This window comes from Trematomus bernacchii, unplaced genomic scaffold (assembly GCF_902827165.1).
Source record: "Trematomus bernacchii unplaced genomic scaffold, fTreBer1.1, whole genome shotgun sequence".
Lineage (NCBI taxonomy): Eukaryota > Metazoa > Chordata > Actinopteri > Perciformes > Nototheniidae > Trematomus > Trematomus bernacchii.
The window spans coordinates 7,455,574-7,470,329 of NW_022987714.1; the positions used below are offsets into that span (position 1 = coordinate 7,455,574).

Genomic DNA, 14,756 nt, shown 5'->3' on the forward strand with positions numbered 1-14,756 from the left:
ATGTTTTAAGTATTTATCTCAACTTTTACTTTTACAATTTTTTTTCTTAAGGATCAAACCTTGAAAATCTCTGTAAATGTTGATGGACACTTCCTGAGAAAAACAGTGGACGAGCTGTTCCGTACACATGAACTTCTTACCGTACCATTCATGACCGGCATTAATAATGATGAAGGGGGCTGGATGATTGCTGGTGTAAGTGCAATTGCTAAATTAGCACTGATGTTTATGTGACTGAAGAGCTTATCAATTGCCCATGAAAACATGCTAATGTGTTGTCTAAAATGTGAATTGTCTTCCCTAAGTTGTTTGCTCCTCCAAACTGGACAGAGGGGATAGATAAGGAGCATTTCATGAACTCTCTGTACCTCTTCTTCCCTAATGTAAGGCAGACTGTTCTGGACATTACAATGTTACAATATACATCATGTTGAAACTTCTTTGACAGATGTTTTGTTCATTTTTTCCAGCCCGAAGATGCAATTCTTAGAGAGTTAGTGTTAGAGGAATATATTGGAACGGGTGAAGATCGTGTGAAAAATAGAGACGGGTTCACCGAGCTGTTAGGGGATATGAGTTTTAACATTCCTGCCATTAAGACCGCTATTGTCCACAGAGGTATTTATCATGCAAATATTTTGAGGAACCATTGTTAAATATTTCTTGCCACACACTTTTATAAACAAAACATCTCATGTCCAATCTTTAATTAATAGATGCAGGTGCTGATGTATACCTGTATGAGTACCAGTATCCTCCACAAAACCTGAAGTCAAGAAGGCCAAGCTTTGTTGGGAGTGACCACGGAGATGAGATCTTTACAGTTTTCGGATTGTGCTTTACAACTACCCATGTCACATTACCCGGTAAGTGAAATATAAAAATCACTATTTTAATAGACCACCAGAGATCTGCAAGGTGTTTTAACAGATTATCTACATTGTAGAGCCATGCACTGAGGAGGAGGAACAGCTTAGCAGAAAAATGATGAGCTACTGGAGCAACTTTGCTCGCACAGGGTAGGAATTTACCTTTGTTACAAGATAATACACACATGGAGATAAGACTGTTTTTATAACTGTGATTGTGTGTGTTTTTTAAGGTCTCCTAATGGGGATGGGCTGGCCCACTGGCCAAAGTACGGCACAGGAGAAGAATACTTGTCAATTGATTTAAAGGAGCAGGTAGCTGGCCAGCACCTTAGGGAGAAGCAGTTTGTCTTCCTGACTCAGACTCTCCCAGAGAAGATCCGAAAAGAGAAGATAAAGCGCAACGAGCTGTAGAACAGTCTCCGCCACCTTTCTCCTCTCATCATTTTCTTATTCAGTGATTCCATTGTTAAAAAGTCAGTCAAAAGGCATTGCATAATATTCATTAATACAATCAACATTTTTGTGGTAATCTCACAATTACCACAAAATCTGTTTATTAAAATGCACTCTGCATTTTAATAAACTTGGGAAGGAGATCCTCAATTTCTTTTACAAATTACACAATTTAACTCAAATGTTTAATGTTGGGTAATAACCTTTTATTTTAGATAGTTTCAGGCAATACTGCTTGAAAATAAATGCCTCCTTAATTAGTGGGATACTTCTAGTCTGTGAAATGCATTTAATAATCTGGATTCCCATATCAAATAAAAATCTTCTGAAGCTGCAGTGTGAAACATTGTACTGAATTATGTGTCTGTTTCCCTCACTCATTACTGTATACTGTATGTCAAGCAGTTTTTATTCTCAATTCGCACCAAGAAACACACACACGGTGTGATATGTCCAACACTGAGGTATGAAAGGTGAACATGAGACCAAAGAAGAAATACAGTCTCCAAAAAAGTTTTTTTTTCTGTTTTTTTTATTATCTTTTTACAGAGAAGAGCGCTCAAGCTGAAAAGCTCCCTGAAGTCCCATGTGAGCAGTTCAATAGGCCATTCATTTTTGACAAAATCAGGTGTATCGCATTGAAAATAGTACAAAGCAACACATTTTCCAAAGGCAAATCATTCAAATAGCAGAGTACAGAGGGTGTTCAGACATAGCAAAACAATTGAGAGGAAACTAATAAAACTAAATAAATGTAAGTTGACGATGCTTTAGCAGACCATTTCTTTTCGCAAATGTTAGTAAAGCTGCAGTCTGATATAAAAGTGCTGGCCAGTGGTTTTAAATGTTTCGCAATACTGCCCAGAAAAGTGCACTTGGGGTAAGAAAGCTACTGGGCAACACCTTCAGGCCGTAACGAGACACACAAACACTTACTTGGTTCTTTGAGATGCACTTTGAGCTGTTTGTATAATGTTCAGTTAGTCTGGAATCAAGTTCAAAACGAATTGGAAAACTGGAGGAATAGCTTTGCAGGTATAAAGCCAGGCAAACGTTACGTCAGCCATTTAAACAAACAACAAATGCAATACATTTTAAAAGGTATAGAGAAGATTTAAACCATCCTTATATAAGCACAAAACTGTATAATTGTTTCATTTGTGATCAGCTTATGTATAGGTTATGTTATTCTATTGCAGTACAATACATCTTTCCAACTTACATAATACTATGTCAAGTGAGGTGACACTAAAGGTATGTTTGATGTCAAACCAAAAGCAGGAGCACGTCTCTATCTCAAGTTCAAAGGGCAAAACTGCCTGATGCTACAGTGTTTGATGAGACGACAAATGCTCTCTTGTCAATTGTTAGAAAAGTATTTCTATTGGAGAAAATGCTAAAATGAATGTAACTACATACAAAAAAATTATACACATAAATACTCAAGTCCTGCTTTTCACTGACTTCTGGCCAAGAGAACAACACCTGAGAAGCTGTCATTGTTTTAAAGCAAAACAAAATTTAAATCAAGGCATGCTGCTCAATGAAAATAAAACATCTTGTTAAGATTAAAGTTATGAGTGAGATGCGATAAGATCCAAACAAAAAGCAACATGCAGTTAAACATGTTGGGCACTGAAATCACTATAATGCTATATAGTAGAATACATTGGACACCTTTATTGTCTTTGTTACGTGCCGTAGTGTGTGTGGGTGTGTGTGTGTCTTTCTCTCTCTCCCTCTGATTCTCCAGGTGCAGCCTGATTGTCTCCAGGTGCAGCCTCTCTCCCAGGTGCTCCCAATCCCCAATCAGGGCCTCCATATAGGACCTGAGGAAGGCTGCAGTCGGTCTCCCTTTCTCCTCTGGCTGCATGGGTGCAGCACGTCGTCTTGGGTCTCTGTGTGGGACCTGGTTGTCCATTATTGTTGGATTAAATCTCAGTTTCCTCTCTTTTTTTCTCGTGCTGGTCGTTCTGTGTTTTGTTACTCCCCTTCGTACCCCTAGATTTTGGAGGGAACGTAACAGTCTTCAAGCACTATCAAGTACAGACATGGTTTTAGAATCAGGCACGTACAGTTTGATCCTTTATAAGTGGTACGAGTTATCATTTTTCTCCTGCAGGGAATAAATTAATAAGGTTAATATTTGACCTGTGCACTGAATGTTAATATTTGACCTGTGCACTGGAGGATAAAGGTCATACTGAGGTGAACTGATACAATAAATGAGGTGACATAACTAGCTTGATTAGACCCATGTTTGTGAAACATATAGATAGAACGTGAGTTAAGGTCATGAGCTATCGTGATATGATGTTCTGTCAGCTGAGGACAGAGGTGATTTGTGTCAACTGGTTGTTATTATGCATTGTATTGTGGAGCGAGACTAAAAACATCGTGCATCAGGATGTCCAGGACTGCATGTTGCCCAGCATGGCCTCAAATCGCTCCATGTTCGGGGCGTAAGAATGAGCTAGGTTGTCCGTCAGGCGACTGTACAGACTGAAAGACTTCAACTCCAACCAGATGAAACCAAATCGGTCTGCATCGAAAAGCACGAAGAGCCCCGGGGTGCGCTCCGGACTGGTGAAGCCGTGCCCAGCGATCAGGCCTGTTCCATAGAAGCTGAAATGGAAAAACATTCATCGATCACTACTACATAGGACATCAATCTCAATGTATCAAACTGTGAGTACAGAAATCAATAGCAGATAATGCTGAGGAATGCTGTATTCGACTTTAGCACTTGATGACTAATAATATGACCAATTATTATTTTTAGTTTTTTTCGTAAAAATTATGATAATATTGAATGTCAGAAAATAGTAAAAACTCATCCAACGCTCCTCCGTGACGATGACCGCTTGATTAAAAAAATAAAAATAAACACATTTGAAAAGTGGGGGGGGACACAAACGGGATTTTGAAAAGTGGGGGGGACATGTCCCCCCTGTCCCCAGTGGAAATTACGCCCATGCATACAGCCCATGTAGTATAATATTTTACAAATGATGAATTACAGCAAACATGTGCAATATATCCATTATTACAGCTCCGTGGGCTAGCAGTAAGGCGATATGGGTCCGTTCTTATTGTGCATCCATGGGTAAAGGTAAAACCTTTACATATATAGTCTATGGGTAAAACCATAGACTGTATATATAAAGGGTAAAACGCATACTGAACACGTAACATGAACGTGCCGGGCGGCGCGGTCCTGTGGGTTAGATGCGCGTTCATAATGCCGAGGGAAATAACTCTCAGAATAACGTTATTAGCACATTTCACAACTTGAGGACCGAATGTTTTTAATAAGGGCTATACAAACGTTCATACTGGGTAGTTTATTTAGTTTCAACAAAATTATCCAACGATTTACAGACCACTCTTTCCCGATGTAAGTCAATGGGAAAAAAGTGTTTCCGGGCCCAGCAACCTAACGGAAGTGTAGTACCGCCGTTTGGCCACAACTAATATTTTCCACAGAGTCCGGCGCACTTCCTGGGGGCTTGTGCGAGACCAGAGATGTAGTTCATTGAGCGGTTTCACACAAAAAAAGTCTTACTTCACAGCTTTACGGCAAAACATTATTTTTTTTACTTGCAAAATTATCTTTTAAACATCATAATTAATAATTTTTCCGAAATAAGGTCCCATGGAGGTCCACCGGAAAGGGAGGGACTTCGCCTCTCGTGATTCTATGGACTCAGCTATGTGAGAGCGCCATCTGTGGCTTGTGTGAGATATTGTACTGTAGTGGAAACAACATTTCTGTACTTATACTTATGCAAGGTTAAAATGACAGTTTTAGATACAGACAGTAAGTGTTTATAAGCCTAGCTCAAATATAACCGTCCGGAAAGTCTTGTCGATGTCTTTTTATTGATGTAAATGACCAGTTGCTTTGATATAAAAGCGACAGAGTCACGCCTTGTCATGCACGTAATAGGTTAATAAGTGCAGGATTCAACTGGTCAAAGTTGAGACAGCTTCTTTGGAGGTTTCATTTCCAGTTTGCAAGTCCTTCCTGTTTGCAGAACCAAGCAGTGTGTAACCAGCCGAGACCATGACGTTCCGTGCAAAACAAACTTTCTTCTTTCTGACGTCTGTTTTATTCCTCGATGTTGCTGCAGATCCACATGGTAAGTGAAGTAGATTACTTATTTCTTTGCACGATAAAGTCCGTGGCAACACTTGTATGCAGATCTGGCTGCAAGCTAGTCTAGATAGCACGTAGGCCTAATGGAGAAGTTGATTTTCTTTAAATGTCTTTTAACCCTTGTGCCCTCCTCGGGCATTTTTGTACATTTTTCCTGACTTTTTATTTTGATTTGGTGATCATTTCAGCTGTGTTACAGCTTTTGGCATGGATTTTTGCAAGAAGTCTTCTTTTGAGTCAAATTTTTGAAATCCAATGTCGTTTACTCTTACATGTTTTGTATACTCTCGTGATGCATTTTGCACCCTCTGGACCCCTTCGTGGCAAAAATGTACACGCTCATAGAAACTGCTATTAAATCATCATACATCAATATTTTATTAAACTTTTTTTTCCATGAATCACTTGAACAACTTCTAACGTGCTCAAAACTACCAAACATCCAATAATTTTCAGGATTTTAACCCTTTAAATGCCTGTTTCATTATTTGAATTATTTAATTTCTCTTAAAAAAAAACACAAAAAATGAATTTCTTTCAATATAATAATTAGTAGAGGGATGGAACTTTGGTGGTTATTAGAGTCTGGGATGTGTCAAAGATTAGCAACAAAATTGATTTGACTGCATTATTATTTTTTACGTAGTGTCAGATACTACCTCTGGACACCTTCGTGGCAAAAATGTACACGCCCAAAACAACTGCTATTAAATCATCATACATCAATATCTTTTTCTACTTTTTTTTTTCATGAATCACATATACAACTTCTCACGTACTCCAAACTACCAAACATTCAATCATTGGCAGGATTTTAACCCATTAAATGCCTGTTTAATTATTTTAATTATTTCATTTCTCTCAAAAATGCCTCATTGACTTCCATTCAGACCACATTTGTTGATCTCACTGCCATTGCAGTATAAAACCATGCATTTTGTAATGTCAGCATTTCATTTAGAAGAAAAGTAGTGATATTTGATATTTCTACTCTATTCCAACAGATTACACAAGTTTCCGTGTAGGCCGATGCATTACATTCTTACATTTTTGCCAGTTATATTATGGAGCCGTGTGACTACCAGGGGGCCCCGAGAGTGGTGTGTGTGTGTGTGTGTGTGTATGTATGTATATGTATGTGTGTGTGTGTGTGTGTATATGTATGTGTGTGTGTGTGTATATGTGCGTGTGTTTGTGTGTGTGTGTGTGTGTGTCATTTCCAGCAGCAGACTAGCAGGTCCTGCAGCATGTGACCTGGTGCTCTCAGGTGATAGAACAACAATTTTTTTAGGCCTGTGCACAACCAGCACACACGTCTCCTCCCTCTCCGTGTGTGTGTGTGTGAGAATCGTAAGCATGCACAGATCATTTCATGGGAAAAAAAGGCCATCTTTTGAGGGATGTGTTTGATGTGTCTTTGAAGAGCTGCTTGATTACTCAAAAACAAAAAACAACTGTTAGTGTGTTTATGCACCTGGCTGCCAAAGATAAAAATGCAGTTTGACCAAGGGCTTATTTCATTAGTGAGCAGAGAAGGAGAAAGACCTGGAGCAAAGAGAAGGAACTCAAATGAAGAAGCTTTTCAGTGCAGAAGAGACTTCAGAAATAATCTTGCAGCCTTCTTCTGCCAGCGAGCTGCAGGACTCATCTGAAGAAGACACAAGGTTCGAGCTGGGGTCTGACACTGAATGCTCTCTGGAGTCCAGCATTTCTTTGAGTTCCTCTGACCCTTCATCTGAAAGTGGAGAGGACACTAAGGGTCCGGCCCACCATCCACCACCACGGGGGGCTTTCTTCTCACAATCTGTGAGGACACCCTGGTTTTCCCCAGCTCCTGGGAGAACGACCTCCGTTCTTCTCTGTCCCCTCACTGTGGGCCGGACCCTCAGTATCCTCTCCACTTTCAGATGAAGGGTCAGAGGAACTCAAAGAAATGCTGGACTCCAGAGAGCATTCAGTGTCAGACCCCAGCTCGAACCTTGTGTCTTCTTCAGATGAGTCCTGCAGCTCGCTGGCAGAAGAAGGCTGCAAGATTATTTCTGAAGTCTCTTCTGCACTGAAAAGCTTCTTCATTTGAGTTCCTTCTCTTTGCTCCAGGTCTTTCTCCTTCTCTGCTCACTAATGAAATAAGCCCTTGGTCAAACTGCATGTTTATCTTTGGCAGCCAGGTGCATAAACACACTAACATTTGTTTTTTGTTTTTGAGTAATCAAGCAGCTCTTCAAAGACACATCAAACACATCCCTCAAAAGATGGCCTTTTGTTCCCATGAAATGATCTGTGCATGCTTACAGATTCTCACACACACACGGAGAGGGAGGAGAGGTGTGTGCTGGTTGTGCACAGGCCTAAAAAAATGTTGTTCTATCACCTGAGAGCACCAGGTCACATGCTGCAGGACCTGCTAGTCTGCTGCTGGAAATGACACACACACACACACACGCACATATACACACGCACACGCACACGCACACGCATACATATACATACACACACACACACACACACACACCACTCTCGGGGCCCCCTGGTAGTCACACGGCTCCATAATATAACTGGCAAAAATGTAAGAATTTAATGCATCAGCCTACAGTGGGAAAATGGTTTAATCTGTTGGAATAGAGTAGAAATATCAAATATCACTACTTTTCTTCTAAATGAAATGCTGACATTACAAAATGCATGGTTTTATACTGCAATGGCAATGAGATCAACAAATGTGGTCTGAATGGAAGTCAATGAGGCATTTTTGAGATAAATGAAATAATGAAAATAATGAAACAGGCGTTTAAAGGGTTAAAATCGAAACCGAAAATGGTAGTTTTGAGTACGTTAGAAGTTGTTTATGTGATTCATGAAAAAAAAGTAGAAAAAGATATTGATGTATGATGATTTAATAGAAGTTATTATGGGCGTGTACATTTTTGCCACGAAGGTGTCCAGAGGTAGTATCTGATACTACGTAAAAAATAATAATGCAGTCAAATCAATTTTGTTGCTAATCTTTGACACATCCCAGACTCTAATAACCACCAAAGTTCCATCCCTCTACTAATTATTATATTGAAAGAAATTCATTTTTTGTGTTTTTTTGTAATAAATAATGAAATAATTCAAATAATTAAACAGGCATTTAAAGGGTTAAAATCCAGAAAATTATTGGATGTTTGCTAGTTCTGAGTATGTTATAAGTTGGTTATGTGATTCATGAAACAAAAAGTAGAAAGAAATATTGATATATGATGATTTAATAGAAGTTATTATGGGCGTGTACATTTTTGCCACGAAGGTGTCCAGAGGTAGTATCTGACACTACGTACAAAATAATAATGCAGTCAAATCAATTTTGTTGCTAATCTTTGACACATCCAAGACTCTAATAACCACCAAAGTTCCATCCCTCTACTAATTATTATATTGAAAGATAATTATGTTTTGTGTTTTTTCGTAAGAAAAAATGAAATAATTCAAATAATTAAACAGGCATTTAATGGGTTAAAATCCTGCCAATGATTGAATGTTTGGTAGTTTTGAATACGTTAGAAGTTGTATATGTGATTCATGAAAAAAAAAGTAGAAAAAGATATTGATGTATGATGATTTAATAGCAGTTATTATGGGCGTGTACATTTTTGCCACGAAGGTGTCCAGAGGTAGTATCTGATACTACGTAAAAAATAATAATGCAGTCAAATCAATTTTGTTGCTAATCTTTGACACATCCAAGACTCTAATAACCACCAAAGTTCCATCCCTCTACTAATTATTATATTGAAAAAAATTCATTTTTTGTGTTTTTTGTCATAAATAATGAAATAATTCAAATAATTAAACAGGCATTTAAAGGGTTAAAATCCAGAAAATTATTGAATGTTTGGTAGTTTTGAGTACGTTATAAGTTGTTTAAGTGATTCATGAAAAAAAAAGTAGAAAGAAATGTTGATGTATGATGATTTAGTAGCAGTTATTATGGGCGTGTACATTTTTGCCACGAAGGGGTCGAAAGGTTGAAAATTCGAGGAGGGCACAAGGGTTAAAAGGTCTATGACTGAAGCAACCTGTTTGCATTTTCTTACGCCTCAATCGAGTTGACCTTTCAGCCACTGACGATCGTGCCTATGTCCAAAGTTGAAACATCTCTGCCAAAGAGCAAATTAGGATCAGAGTTCATGCTGTAATTAATATTTCTTTTTTTTGCTGTCTTCATGTAATGCAATATAAGATGATATTCAACTAATTGTTGCCAAAGTGAGTTATATTTTTGATTTAGTTATACAAACAGCATGGCAAAGAAGATTAAAGACTGTAGATATATACTACGAATCTAGTTCAACATATCCTGGATATGTTTTGAGTTATCCGGTTGATAAACATATTATATTCTTTGCAAGCTCTTGTGGGGACACAGAAAATGAAGTCACAAGCCGGATTTGTTCCCAGGGCCTTGAGTTTGACACCCCTGCTGTAGACTGTATATAAATGGACGTAGTGTCCGTGACGTCACCCATAGGGCTCGACATGGCTGAAATCAATTGGAAAGTTGTTGTATTATTTAAAACTTTACCATTTATTTGTTCCAACATAATCTAGAACCAGCCAATGAACACATGTTGCCTACATGATGGAAATATATGTGCTACTTAGCTATAACACATGCTATTACTCCTGGTAAGTTACACTGATACATTACATTACATTGAGATTCTGAGTCAGTTCTAATATCCTCACAGCACCTGAAGTCCACACAAAGCTGGGAAGCCTGAGAGGTCAGACTCTGAGTGTCAAGGGGCAGGAGAATGGGGTCCATGCCTACCTGGGTATCCCATTTGCAAAGCCACCTGTGGGCCCTGCTCTGAGACTGGCTGCCCCCCAGCCTGTGGAGGGATGGGAAGGAGTGAGAGACGCCACCAAGCAGCCCCCCATGTAAGGCCTCCACATGCTACAGGTGTTGCATACCTTCCTTTAAAATGATATTCAATACTCACTGAAAATCTTGTTTCTTTTTCAGGTGTGTTCAATATAAAAAGTTAACCATAGATCTGTTGGAAAAACTTGGTGCCATGGTCGTGGATTTGCCAGACATTTCAGAGGACTGCCTTTACCTCAACATTTACACTCCTGCCAACAGAACTCTCGATGCCAAGCTTCCAGTAAGTTGCTCCATGTCGTGAGTGATACTCAGTTAATTTATTCAGGTTTGGATAAGGATTCCTTTTGAATAATCCATACTGAGTGACAATGTAGGTTTTTTTAAAACCATACCCCAAAGGGATTGATGTCACAATCTGTGTTATTATCTAGTCATATTAAAGTCTTTGTTAATGTGGTTTATCGAGAATCTAAGTAAGAATGTGCCTTCAATGCTTGTTGAAAAGTTTTAAGGGCTTTCATTACCTTACCAGGTCATGGTCTGGATTCATGGTGGAGGGTTTGGTATGGGGTCAGCTTCCACGTATGATGGCTCCGCCCTGGCTGCTTACCAGGATATGGTCGTAGTTCTGATCCAGTACCGTTTGGGACTTCTGGGCTTTCTCAGGTTAAAACCACTCAAATCACTAAGAAGAGTTAGAATTACCATACTAAAATAATATCTCACTACATTGGATTTGATGTGAAAAAGTAGTCACTTTTACTAGGCGGTGAACAATATAATTGTATCTGCCTTTCCAGCACTGGAGATGAGCACATGTCTGGGAACTTTGGCATGTTGGATCAGGTAGAAGCTCTGAGGTGGATCCAGCAGCACATTCACAACTTTGGAGGAAACCCAGATGTAGTTACAATATTTGGGGAGTCTGCTGGCGGAGTGAGCGTATCTCTACTGGTAAGTATCAATCTGCAGTTGAATACAACAAAAACGACATCACAATCACTACAAAGTTACTTCTGTCATCAGAACCTTACATTTTCTTTGTTCCTTGAATCAACAGCTCCTCTCACCGTTGTCTGATGGCCTCTTCCATCATGCCATTGCTGAGAGTGGCACTGCTGGAATGGATCTTCTTGTTTCAAATAATCCTCTACCAGTAGCACAGGTTAATTATAAGTGTGTGTAAACATTCTTCAGTGCACAACACATTTTTTTTCTAAGTCGTTAAGATGTATCCCACATATATCTCCTCAGATGGTGGCAAATATGTCTGGCTGTAGCCTCGAAAGCACACAGAAGATCGCTGATTGCATGAGAATCGTTGACGTAAAAACTATTGAGGCTTTGGGAGAGGTGAGATATTGAATGCAAATAATATATAGATTTATTTAGTAGGATTTATTTTTAATAGGAATATTCTGCTGGATTTCCATGATGTTTTAAGTATTTATCTCAACTTTTACTTTTACAATTTTTTTTCTTAAGGATCTAACCTTGAAAATCTCTGTAAATGTTGATGGACACTTCCTGAGAAAAACAGTGGACGAGCTGTTCCGTACACATGAACTTCTTACCGTACCATTCTTGACCGGCATTAATAATGATGAAGGGGGCTGGATGATTGCTGGTGTAAGTGCAATTGCTAAATTAGCACTGATGTTTATGTGACTGAAGAGCTTAACAATTGCCCATGAAAACATGCTAATGTGTTGTCTAAAATGTGAATTGTCTTCCCTAAGTTTTTTGCTCCTCCAAACTGGACAGAGGGGATAGATAAGGAGCATTTGATGAACTCTCTGTACCTCTTCTTCCCTAATGTAAGACAGACTGTTCTGGACATTACAATGTTACAATATACATCATGTTGAAACTTCTTTGACAGATGTTTTGTTCATTTTTTCCAGCCCGAAGATGCAATTCTTAGAGAGTTAGTGTTAGAGGAATATATTGGAACGGGTGAAGATCGTGTGAAAAATAGAGACGGGTTCACCGAGCTGTTAGGGGATATGATTTTTAACATTCCTGCCATTAAGACCGCTATTGTCCACAGAGGTATTTATCATGCAAATATTTTGAGGAACCATTGTTAAATATTTCTTGCCACACACTTTTATAAACAAAACATCTCATGTCCAATCTTTAATTAATAGATGCAGGTGCTGATGTATACCTGTATGAGTACCAGTATCCTCCACAAATCCTGAAGTCAAGAAGGCCAAGCTTTGTTGGGAGTGACCACGGAGATGAGATCTTTACAGTTTTCGGATTGTGCTTTACAACTACCCATGTCACATTACCCGGTAAGTGAAATATAAAAATCACTATTTTAATAGACCACCAGAGATCTGCAAGGTGTTTTAACAGATTATCTACATTGTAGAGCCATGCACTGAGGAGGAGGAACAGCTTAGCAGAAAAATGATGAGCTACTGGAGCAACTTTGCTCGCACAGGGTAGGAATTTACTTTTGTTACAAGATAATACACACATGGAGATAAGACTGTTTTTATAACTGTGATTGTGTGTGTTTTTTAAGGTCTCCTAATGGGGATGGGCTGGCCCACTGGCCAAAGTACAGCACAGGAGAAGAATACTTGTCAATTGATTTAAAGGAGCAGGTAGCTGGCCAGCACCTTAGGGAGAAGAAGTTTGTCTTCCTGACTCAGACTCTCCCAGAGAAGATCCGAAAAGAGAAGATGAAGCGCAACGAGCTGTAGAACAGTCTCCGCCACCTTTCTCCTCTCATCATTTTTTTATTCAGTGATTCCATTGTTAAAAAGTCAGGTACGCCATAGTAGAGCATTTTAGATTAGGCTATCGTTGCATGTAAAATACATGACACTTTTCTCTGTGCGCGGCAAAACAAGCTCGCCAAAATGGCTTCACTAGTCTGGCAGTATTTTAAGTGTCCGAAAATGACAATAAAATAGCGGTATGCAACGTGTGTGTGAAGCAGAAATCCTGCAGCTCCACCCGCTGTGACGGACCGGTGAGCGGAGCAGAACACACATTAAGAGTTAGACCTAACACACTTAGCTATTTGATCTACCTCTGGAACAAGCTAAACTAGTTATAAATATATGTATTCTTCACTGTCGGGTCGCTCATTACTGGATCAGTGAGCTGCAGGAGATACTGACGGGCTGTCAGGAGAGAGAGAGAGGGGGAGAGAGGAAAAGAGAGCGATATCGGTATCGGCCGATACTGATTCCGGCGATCGGCTCCAAAATTGGCGATCGGAGCATCCCTAATAATTGTATATGATATGTTTTATAATGATTGATCATGAAAGTGTTATCAAAGCTGGTAAAGTTGCAGCTAATTTGAATGACTTTGTATACTACAGAGTAGCTTGTGAATTTACTCCAGGTGGAACTAAAGTCTGATTTAACACTTGATTATATTTCACATCATTCATCCACATCTGTAAAGTAACTAAAGGTATTAAATACATGTAGTGGAGTCAAAGTACACCATTTACCTCTGACTTGTGTTTACTGCCAACCTAAAAGTACCTCAAAAATAGTAATCAATAATATATTGAAAAGTTATTTGGCTGATTGTTTTATATTGGCTCAGCCAGGTTATATGGGATGCCCAGTCTACGTACAGATGGGTCACTCATTTTGAAATATTAAACTTAGTTTTCTTTTCTAACATTTTTAATTTTTCATCCTCATGTAGAATGCTATTATGAAACACACATTTGGTTGTTTATAGCATAAAGAACATCTGATTTAATGTGAGGTAGGGAAATAATCATTTGAGTATAAGTATGTGTATATAAATATGTAATTTACAACAGCTGTAAGATGCTTGAAAAGCTTGAAAATGCACCTTGAAAATGCTTGAAAAGTGCTTGAATTTGACTTTGGAAAAGGTGTAAGAACCCTGAATATTCATTAATACAATCAACATTGTTGTGGTAATCTGTGGCTTTCTCACAGATTACCACAACATCTGTTGGGAAGGAGATCCTCAATTTCTTTTACAAATTACACAATTTAACTCAAATGTTTAATGTTGGGTAATAACCTTTTATTTTAGATAGTTTCAGGCAATACTTCTTTAAAATCTAGAAGCTTGAAAATAAATGCCTCCTTAATTAGTGGGATACTTCTAGTCTGTGAAATGCATTTAATAATCTGGATTCCCATATCAAATAAAAATCTTCTGAAGCTGCAGTGTGAAACATTGTACTGAATTATGTGTCTGTTTCCCTCACTCAAGGTTCAAGGTTCAAGGTTCTTTATTGTCAATCTGACATAGCTACAGAGTAATTATGCAGTTGAAAATCTTATGTCACAGGCTTCTCCAACAATGCAACATAATAACATAACATAATAACAATAAGAGCAAGAGCAATACAAAAATAATAATAGTTATAAAAATGAAATAAAGT

The 14,756-nt window shown here is 38.6% G+C and overlaps 2 protein-coding genes across 3 annotated transcripts in view; both read left to right on the forward strand.

The window, feature by feature from the left end:
• LOC117491588 (fatty acyl-CoA hydrolase precursor, medium chain-like) overlaps window positions 1-14,756 on the forward strand; it is a 32,004-nt gene that overhangs the window by 9,957 nt on the left and 7,291 nt on the right. Inside the window, exons 8-13 of one of the 2 annotated variants that reach the window (XM_034141658.1) lie at window positions 52-195; window positions 306-383; window positions 471-618; window positions 717-866; window positions 947-1,019; window positions 1,103-1,315. In XM_034141658.1, the coding sequence (XP_033997549.1) occupies window positions 52-195; window positions 306-383; window positions 471-618; window positions 717-866; window positions 947-1,019; window positions 1,103-1,283 (774 nt within the window). In that variant the 3' untranslated portion in view covers window positions 1,284-1,315. Of the gene's footprint in view, window positions 1-51; window positions 196-305; window positions 384-470; window positions 619-716; window positions 867-946; window positions 1,020-1,102; window positions 1,682-14,756 lie in introns of those variants that run through there. The other variant, XM_034141657.1, reaches the window with a different exon arrangement.
• On the forward strand, window positions 5,267-13,310 carry LOC117491589 (fatty acyl-CoA hydrolase precursor, medium chain-like). Its single transcript, XM_034141659.1, has 13 exons — window positions 5,267-5,467; window positions 10,215-10,407; window positions 10,493-10,634; window positions 10,887-11,020; window positions 11,155-11,308; window positions 11,415-11,519; window positions 11,609-11,707; window positions 11,840-11,983; window positions 12,094-12,171; window positions 12,259-12,406; window positions 12,505-12,654; window positions 12,735-12,807; window positions 12,891-13,310. Exons 1-13 carry the CDS (start codon window positions 5,392-5,394, stop codon window positions 13,069-13,071), a joined length of 1,677 nt encoding a protein of 558 aa, XP_033997550.1. The 5' UTR covers window positions 5,267-5,391; the 3' UTR covers window positions 13,072-13,310.